The sequence below is a fragment of the Siniperca chuatsi genome, linkage group LG22 (assembly GCF_020085105.1).
Source record: "Siniperca chuatsi isolate FFG_IHB_CAS linkage group LG22, ASM2008510v1, whole genome shotgun sequence".
NCBI lineage: Eukaryota > Metazoa > Chordata > Actinopteri > Centrarchiformes > Sinipercidae > Siniperca > Siniperca chuatsi.
Window position 1 is genome coordinate 13,096,033 of NC_058063.1, and position 10,079 is coordinate 13,106,111.

Sequence of the window (10,079 nt, forward strand, 5' to 3'; positions counted from 1 at the left end):
GGGGCGGGTCCCTCGACCAGGAAGAAATGCACCGGTCATGCACGTGCCCCATCTAGGGCCTATTCGGCTCGTTGGCGGGTGTTTGCGGACTGGTGTGAGGCCAGGAGTCTCAGTCCAAGTTCGTGTCCCCTGCAGGGCATCCTGGATTTTCTGCAGGGCTTGTTCAAAGCAGACGTGCTGCATCCACCTTGGGGGTATTTGCAGCAGCTATTACAGTTATTACAGCTACCACGATGGCCTGGACCACTTCACAGCCAAGAGCCATCCACTGGTGAAGCGCTTCCTGTGGGAGGTCCACAGGTTGAAGCAACTTACTCGTCGCTTGGTTCTTCAGTGGGACCTCCAAACGGTGCTGGACGGCCTTGCAGGTCCACCTTTTGAGCTGCTGGATCAGGACGACAAGTGATTGGTGGAGTTGTGTCCAAATCCGTCTTTTCGGCCGAAGGTTATCACCTGGCCTTCAGCTCCAGAGTCATTCGCCTGAAGGCTTTTTCCCCCCTCCTCACGCCGACAGAGAGGAAGAACGCCTGCACACTTTGTGTCCGGTGCGTGCACTCTGCTGTATCGTAGACTGCACGACAGCTGTCAGGATGTCCGACCGGTTGTTCATCTGCCACGGTGGTCGGTGCCTCCTGGTTGACCTTCATGCAGTCATATCTCAGGGACATGACTGCTGTTTCTGTGGCCCACTCAGTGCTTGGTGCACAGCCTGGGGGGACCTCGTCTGATGCAGATTGAGGTGTCTCTTATGACAGCCAGCACTGCTGGCAGTGTTGCAGCCCGGGTGAGAACCTCAGGCAGGAGGTGCTCGAGTACATCTCATGTGCGGAGCCCCCTAATCACAAGACCAGCTGGTCCTAGTGGTGATTGTTGAGTTTCAAAGGGAGACGAGCAATGCATGCCCTGGGGCTTTCTAAGGGGGAGGATGCTACCTCCTGTTTGGGCAGTGAGTGCAAATACGTTTTTTCTCAGCTGCTAAGGCGGAGCCTCGAGAGGGTAAACCAATAGCAAAACCTGAGTGCTCCACACGTACTCATAGAACTGGAGTTACATCCAGGTAATCCAGGTAAGGTACCATGTATTATAAGAACTAGATGCCGGACCCCAAAATGGCGCCTATTCATTGCAATGAGAATTGCTCACCTGGCGCATACGCCAAAAAAGCTTTCTAGCTTCCAGGTTTACTTCCAGGGTATGCGGCCCACTGAATATGTGCAATAGTGTTTTTCCCGCTAGCATTTTTATCGGAAAGCATATCCTGAGCTGTCTGTTTATTTTATTGTTTTAAAAAAAAATGCATTTTATCATTCACTGTGGTATTTTATTTGTCTCTCTGTGAAGCACTTTGTACTTTGTTTTGATAAGTGCTCTATAAATAAAGTGTTATTATTATATTATTATTATGACATCATTGATTTTTTCGCTTTTCTCGCCTCGAGGAAAGTTTTACAAATATAATATAATTCATGGATCAAAAATTCATAATAGAAAGAGTCATGGTTGACCTTAAATGCAGTTTGAGGTGTCCTGTCAACAGTTTTACAGATGTCTCTTTTATAATGGTGGCCTAAGGGGAAAATGCTTTTTGGGCCACAGGGGAACGTTTCGTTGCAATACCGTGAGTGGCCACTGGAGGAAATTGGCTGCAATGCTAAGCTGCAAACCAATATGTGACGTCACGGTGACGACGTCCACTTGTGTTTTGTGTATATTTTACAGCAGCTAATTGCCAATTGCTATAGCTAATCATGATCTATATAGTTGCAAATAACTCATTAACAATAGCTGCTGGCTGATGATTTTTAGGGGTACATGTAGTTTACCTGAAACATTTTCTTACAGGCTGAAAAGTAGAAAGAGAACTGCCATGAAACTAAAACCAAAACTTGTTGACATATGAAAGGACTTTAAGATCTTTCATCCAGTCAGGACACATGAGCTAGTTTTTGGGATTTTTTAATATTGGAGGAGAAATTTACACAATATAATTAATAAAATAAAATGACTGGCAACGATAATTATAGGCTAATATCCCAAGTGTTCAGAATATATATTTTAAAAAACTGTCCACAAAACCAATTTGATGGATCGTGCGTGAGTTATTGTTATTTTTATTATTATTATTATTATTATTATTATTATTATTATTATTATTATTATTATTATTATTATTTATGACAGAATATGCCGAACGCGCGCGCCCCATTGAAGACTGCGCACGCGTATAACAAACCGGTTCGCTGTGTAATGACGGTTAGATCTCTGACTTTCTCCCTTCCTGCTGTCATTTTGCTGTTTAGTTTACCACAGTGAAGTTGGACACTGTAGACCATGTGCTGCTCCGGAGAAAGCTGACAGACCGAGGTGAATATTGAGGTTGTCGAGTCAAACTGAAGCTTTTATTAGGCTGGGAACCGTTTTAAACTCTTTGAATACTAATGGACTTGCGTCGACATTTTTGTTCATACGCGATTCAATCAGTTTTAAGGTTTCATTCAGTCACAGGTTATGAAACGGTAATTTTTTACAGTAAACGTTATCATAACCTCACTCACACCGCTATAGCAAATACTTTGATAGCAACAATTGAAAAAATATTAGCATTATTAGCAAAATACATTGGCATTATCACTATAACATCAAACATGTGTCCAGTTTCGAACATTATTTTATTTGTGTCTACAGCTGTTTGTGACAACCAGTGCGCAAGCGCAGTGTGAAGCATACGTAATTTACGTGGAGTTATGGTTGGAGAGCCCACGTGCACACTTCCCAGTGCGCGTTCTCGCCTGTTTAACTGTTCATGGCTGTGTAATTAATCATTACATCGAAGCTGACTGTTTCTATGAGGCTGCAGCTGCTTGGAGGAAAGGCAGGACGAGCACCTGTTTGCAGGTGAGTGTGTATGTACACCCTGATGTCCATATTGTAGGACCATGCAATCAATACATGTTTATAAATTGGCTTTATTGCAAACTATTTAATCATTCAACAAATTCATATGGATTGAAAATCAAATTGTTAGTTTTTAGTGTTCTGCATGAGTGTGAGTGTGCACACCAATATGAAATGAAGTTTTTGAGCATTGTTGCATTTGCTGACGTTTTAATTTTATAAGTCTTTTAGTGCATGTGTGTTTGTGAGAGGGCTGTGTGCAAATTCTTGTAATTCCTGCAGCAGTGGAGTGAGTGGCATTAGATTATGAATGGATCAGGTCATTGTGCTGTGCTACTTGTTGCTTTGGTTCATTTTCAACTCACTACAAAAAATTAATCAGATTGAGCAACAGAGTCAAAAATACTGCTCAACCAGCAGCACAAATAATCAGAATTATTGTCTGCTTTTATGTAGTATACTTGTAACTATATGTACAGAAATAAAAAGTGAACTGTTCATACAATAGTATATTTTTTATTTTCTATCAAACTGTTGACATTTATTTGCAGTAAAGTTAACAGAGAGCAGCTGCAGGACAAATAAAACAAAGTATGTGCATGTAGAGAGCACATGATGATGAGTCACATCAAAGAGGAGGCACAGTTTTCAGGAAACTGTATAGTATCAGCTGTCAGCTGACTAAAAAACAACCAAAGTGAAAATGGGGGAAATTCTTCTAGAAATTCTGTTAATAGCACACTACAGAAGGTCCAAAATGGCAGCATTTTGTCACAGTAAGAGGAACTTCAGTACTGTTTGCTGATTGTGGCTCCTGCTGCAGCAGCATTTCTTTGTGGGTAAAAGAGGATGCATCATGTGATCATTATGATTATGTGTTTTTACATATTTGTGAATCTTTGTCTCATGTTAATGATACTTAAGCTCTATTTTATTTGCAGAAAATGTCTGGGTATCAAGTCAGTTGTATTTAAAAATTAGCTTTTGAGGACTTAAGTATCAAATTTTTCCATTTTGATGGAAGTTAGACATCATATGCAGAAAGTCCCGGTTAGACGGAACAAACAAAGGTGCATCTGACTTTATAAATTGTTCATAAATGCCTAAATGGTCTCAACCTTGCACCAAATGCTGAAAGAGACAGATGTGCATTTGCATAGTGGCCAATATGTGGCTAATAGAGGACAATATCTTCATGAGTTTAGAGTAATAGAATTAATACTGCATTAATGACTTAAACAATTTGACACTGCTAAAGAAAAATTAAACATCACTGAAACCCCCTTTTATTTTTTGTGTCACCTCTGCAGACTACTGTATATCCACTGTAGCAGAAATATTAAAACAAATCCAGTGAAAGTTGATTAAGGGGCTTTCTTGTCTTTCACTATTGAAAATGCAAATGTTTCTTCACAGCTGAACACTATGAACACTTGCAGCAGTCATTGTCAGAGTTCACCTCTCACCTATGTCTTGTTTTCAAGGGCAACTTGCTAAGCAGCCTATTCACACTTACATTTCACAACCAGGGAATCTATTGGCCTGTGGGAAGTTAATCATTATGCTATTGATAACCACAGAGAGGATCTGAGACTTGCTCTGCACTGTTGTTAAAAGAGAGTGCTGTCACTTGCATTTCTTGAGGCTTATATCTTCATGTTCTTGGTATTTCCTTTCTCTTCTAATCTGACCTCCTCACTCTGCTTTCACGCTGACCTGCATTTATTGTATTTTTACAGATAGCTCTCTCCTAGGCATGACCAACCTCAAGCCCAAAGCGGAGAGCCAGAGCGATGAAGCCGAGGGCCCAGATGGAGGCTGGGGCTGGGTGCTGGTCTGTGCCCTGTTCATCAGCACGAGCCTTGTGTTCGGCCTGATGCGTAGCTTGGGGATCTTCTTTGTAGAGTTTGTCCAGTACTTTGATGAGAGCGCTCAGGCCATCTCCTGGATCTCGTCCACGGGCCTGGCAGCACAGCAGTTCTTCAGTGAGTCACTGTGTTAAAGCACGAGGATGCTGTTTGTAATTATGGCAACAACTAACAATTATTTTCATCATTGATTCATCTGTTGACATAAAACTAGTTCACACAGGAAGAGATGTAACTAAGACAATTTATAGAAGGATTTTTCATTTATGAGCCATTTTATAGGTGGTTGTTGGCTGCAACTCATTAACCCTTTAACAAGCACCAGTGGGTCACTCATTACAAACTCATGCTGGACAGCCAAACAATGTTCAAACCCACAGAACTTTATTTAAAACTGTAGCGGGGACAGCAAAGTTTCCAAAGATACCAAATGTGTCAGGCTGAGTTTGGTGGAAATGTGCTGAAATGATGCACAAGACATCTAGAAATTTTCATTTGATGAAATTGTGCAGCTATAAAGAGCATCATATAGCTTCAAAAGGAAGGTTTAAAAGGAAGAATGATGAACAAAGCAGAAGATAAAAACCAGGCTGTTTCAGAGCACACTGTAGTTGGTAAGTTGACTGCAGGCTTTATGTTAAAGAGGCCTCACTAATGGAGATGTGTGTGTGTTTGTTTTGCAGGTCCACTGGGTGCAGGACTATGTAATGCATATGATGCCCGGTTGGTGGTGATGACAGGGGGCTGTCTCGCTGGACTCGGCCTCATACTTGCCTCACAGGCCACCTGTCTTGTTCACCTGTACCTCAGTATGGGAGTTATTTCAGGTAACAAAGTCTTAAAACAACTGGTTTAGTTCATGTTCCTCAGGGACAACTGGATTAGAAAACATCCCCTCTTTACTTTTAGATGCTTCGCAAAGCAGGTCATCTTTGTTTACCTATTTAACTGTTAACCTAGTTAATTGCAGGTGAACAAAGTGACCTCTCACAGTGGTTCTCCCCTCCACTCTCCTCCAGGTTTGGGCTGGGGGCTGGTCTTCACTCCAATGGTAGCTACAGTCATGGCTAACTTCACTCGCCGGCGCACCCTGGCGTTGGGACTTGCGTTCTCCAGCATCGGCCTCTCCTCCTTTGCTTTCAACCCGCTCTTCCAGCTGCTGGTGGAGATGTATGCCTGGCGAGGGGCCCTTCTGATTCTGGGGGGCCTCAGCCTCAACATTGTGCCCTGCGGGGCTCTCATCCATCCACAGCGACGCTCTAAAGCCCCAGCAAAGGTGGGACAAGACTCCTTTGTACCAGCAGAGATTACACAGCATAGAAGTTGGATTCAGTTCAAGATGAACATATGTCTTTACCACTTTGAAAAGTGTTTTAGCAAGAATTTGATGACCCACAGTATCATCATTCCTGACACAATATTTTGTTGTTCTATATGAAGGGAAGCTGCTCCATTTCCCACAGAGAATTTAACTAACCAAGTGCTGCTCACCGCTTCCTTTAAAAAGGCCTGGAAGATTAAAAAACTGCACATAAAATCGCCTAACAAGTTATTCATGCTGTGAGTGTCTTTCTACTTTCAGACATGATATCAGTCTCTTGTTTGGTAAAAAAAAAAAAAGGCGACTTTACATTAACATATACTATGTATATAGAATGTTAAAGGGATGTTGGATGATATATGTTAAGTGAAGATGAAGCTCAGCATCTCCTTCTTTCCCTCCCACCAGGTGGATTCAGAGAGCAGGTCATCATGTGCTGCAGTGCTGCACCGAGTCTCCTCCTACCTGGAGCTGTCGCTGCTCTTCGAGAGGCCTTACATCACCTACACCTTGGCCGTCACTCTTCTTAACGTCGGCTACTTTGTGCCGTATTTCCACCTGGTGGCCCACAGTCGCCAAGCTGGCTTTTCAGAGTACCAAGCTGCTTTTGTCATGTCAGCTGCCGGTGCTTCAGACATTTTGGGCCGCGTAGCGTCAGGCTGGTTCTCAGACCTGGGTCACTTTCGGCTGATTCACTTACTGAGCGTGTGGACAACGCTGGCAGGAGTGTTCATCATGCTGCTACCTGTGAGCTCCTTGTCCAGTTCTTACTTTGCACTGATGGCGATCAGCCTTCTCTACGGCTTCTGCTCCGGGGCGTTGACCTCTCTGGTCTTCGCGGTGGTGCCCATGATTGTGGGTGTGGAGCGCATGATGGGGGCCCTCGGGCTGCTGCAGCTCATCGAGAGCAGCGCGGGACTGCTGGGGACACCTCTGTCAGGTATGAGCACGTTGAAAGAGGAGACTGGGATAGTGTTAGAGGGGGGCAAAAGAGGTTGTGCATCCAGTACAAAACGACTCATTTGTTCAAAATGACTCATTTTATAAAATGCATTATAATAGCACCAAGTTTGCAGCTTTTTAATTATATCTCCCAATGTAGGTCATGTCACCTTGTTCCATGTCCTCTAAAGTGACCTAAATCACTGAAGATAAATGTCAAACAACTCAAACAATTCGAGTGATCAGGGTCAGCCAGTTCTCTTACCCCTGTTTTTTTTTTAGTTCTGACATTCACTCCCAACCTTACCACGCAGTTAGAAATTTTTGCCAACATAGCTAGAACATAATATCTGAACACCCAAATTACCAAAAAAAAAAAAAACAACCTACATTTTCTCACCTGACCTCTAGTGGTATCTAGACACTCAGATAGATTTGATTTGCCCAGGTTTTGAGATATACTGTGTGTATGAGAGATTTATGTCTCCACCCAAATACTATGGGGATGGATGGAATTTCATTTGTGAAGCTTAAAGCATTAGAAAATGATGTTTACAGCAGAATCTGTGTCCCTGTTACTTTTGATAATCCACAGAACAGGGACTTTTCTTCAGTAGAAAGTAGTTTAAATAAAAACGGTGGACAGTGAGTCTGTGATTTATCAAGACTAGAAGCTCTTTAACTTGTTCTGTCATGCCCGCTTTGACCGACTGATGTGTTTGCTTAAGGGGCGACCGCACAGACCGCACAGCCGCTTCACAAACAGCTGGTGCGCCTGAGCGGCGGGGCTGCGTGCTCCGTAGCTCCCTCACGGGGCATTTATCGGCAGAGAGATTCACCTGGCTGCAACGGGAAGGAGGTGGTAAAGGCAGTTAAACCCGCCACTTGCTTGATTTGATTGGCTGCCGGGGCCACGTTTGACAATGGCGAGCGGTGCGACTCCGCGCCTTTTGCAGAAAAATTGAGAATATTTTTATGCGCGTCTAAAAACCGGTAGAAAAACGCAAAGCGCTGCGCAAGAGAGGAGCGGGAAAACAATGGTTTTGCTGGCGACGCATCTCTGTGTGATCGCCCCTTTAATGAGCCTCACTTTTTCTTTTCTTTCCCATCATCTTAATAAATCTGGCTAACCTGAACCTTGATAACCTCGCTAGTACTCCGGTTTCTTTAAGTTTACCAAATAAATCATGTCGACTTGTCACAGTGACACTAATAACATTAACGATGGCTCTGCTCCAGCAGCAGTTAATGTTATTAGTTACACCTGTGTTTGACAAGTGACAGTGTCAGCTGTGAAAAAGTTCTGTTCAGCTTAAGTTTCTCTCCGCATTTTCCCCCTCGGAGACAGATATCCCACGTCTTCATGTGTTTTAGTGTGAATATTCAATCTTTTCTCCCGTCTCCATGTCCCAAGGGTTTCTCAAGGACGTCACAGGCAACTACATCGCTTCCTTCATGGCGGCGGGCAGTTTCCTTGTTCTCGGTACTTTGACCATGACCACTCTGCCTCGCTACTTCTCCTGCACGGATCCACCGTCTCCTCAAAGACGCCCCCTTGACGACAAAGATAAGGGTTTACATTCAGAGTTGGAGCAGATGAATAGTTTTCCTTCTGGCACGAATCGCAGAGGAGTTGAATGATCTGACAGGTGAAATAACCAGGCTCAATAATCCGCAAGACTGTGGAAGTTAAGGGTTCAAGAGCCTTCAGTCCAGCCAGTATAACGATGGCGCCTGCTTGAAGACACCGTCAGTTAGCATGCTGCTGCACATGTGGTTGCATTATACCTCAGAGATTCAGAGCCAAAGTGAATGAAGAAGCTTACTGTGAAAACTCCCGACGGCATTAAGGGGCCAGTGGGTTCCTCACTCTGTTACCCATCCTAACCTCAGTTTAGTGTATAGGCCAGTTTCTTCTGCCTAAAGGAAACTCTGTGTTTTTAAATACTTTATTTGCAGTGTACAGATGTGTGGTTGCTTTACATGCACAGCAATAGGCAATGTGATGTGTGACTGTTTTTATTGTTATTACCACACACACCATCAAGTTTCTGCATACTTGACTACGAAACTAAGAAGCAGAAATCTATTTTATTTTCTTGGTTGTAGATGTGAAGGTAAAATGTGAATCTGATTGTACTGCTGTAACACTGACCAGCATATTTAAATTTTGCACACTTATGATTAATCTTTAACTTGCATTGTACTATTGCCCTCTTGTCCCACCGGCTGTCTGTACACCGCCATCTCCAAATAACTGTCAAGTACTACGGCTACACATGGCAACATTATCTTTCACAGACCTAGTGAACAATCAGTACTACCTGCTGTGGTATGCATGCCCAGTAGTTTATGGTAATTCACATTAAAAAGAATATTTAAGAATATGCACCATATAAGGAAAATCTCACCTTAATAATAACTAGATTTTAATATATATATATTCCAAAATAACAAATTATTGTTGGTCTTTATACTACTGTGTCATTTCTGGATGTAGATGTATGAATGAAAGAAACTGAATTTCTTAATGATTAGCAGCACCCCTCTGTGCTGCTCGCTGTTAAACACTGATTTATTATGAGCACAGCAACAGCTCTAAAGGAGCTGCAGACACCAGCACTGCTTCCAGCAGCTCTCTTTCAGCCTCAGGACTTTCACTTTCCTCCAATGCATCATGTTGCTGGGCAGGAATACAAGACTTATTTCTAAAGTGTATTTTCTGATCATACAACCATTGCTTGCATATTCACTTTGTTGAAAATGTTCGTCTTAACCGGCTTTTCCTGGCAGTCTGTGATTCAAACCTATAACACTCTAGTCTACCACTCAAACATCCAGGCTGCGACCTGACACCATTATATGTTAAAGTGTGATATTTTGTACTCAGTCTTGATTATAAAGCAATGTATTTTCCTTGAATGTGTCTTTACCTTTAGTAGTTTTTGTGTCTCAGTCTTTTACATATTAGGCAGTATCATCTGTGGCAATATCACTAATGACCAGCAACTTTTTGCTTATAAGCTCCATCGCAAAATGATCGCCCCCTCTGC

The 10,079-nt window shown here is 42.8% G+C and overlaps 1 protein-coding gene across 1 annotated transcript; it reads left to right on the top strand.

Moving 5' to 3' along the window:
- The first annotated feature begins 2,221 nt into the window (after positions 1-2,221).
- On the top strand, positions 2,222-9,948 carry slc16a13 (solute carrier family 16 member 13). Its single transcript, XM_044184959.1, has 7 exons — positions 2,222-2,364; positions 2,686-2,895; positions 4,635-4,880; positions 5,447-5,590; positions 5,783-6,039; positions 6,493-7,024; positions 8,441-9,948. Exons 3-7 carry the CDS (start codon positions 4,652-4,654, stop codon positions 8,665-8,667), a joined length of 1,389 nt encoding a protein of 462 aa, XP_044040894.1. The 5' UTR covers positions 2,222-2,364; positions 2,686-2,895; positions 4,635-4,651; the 3' UTR covers positions 8,668-9,948.
- The last annotated feature ends 131 nt before the right edge of the window (positions 9,949-10,079 follow it).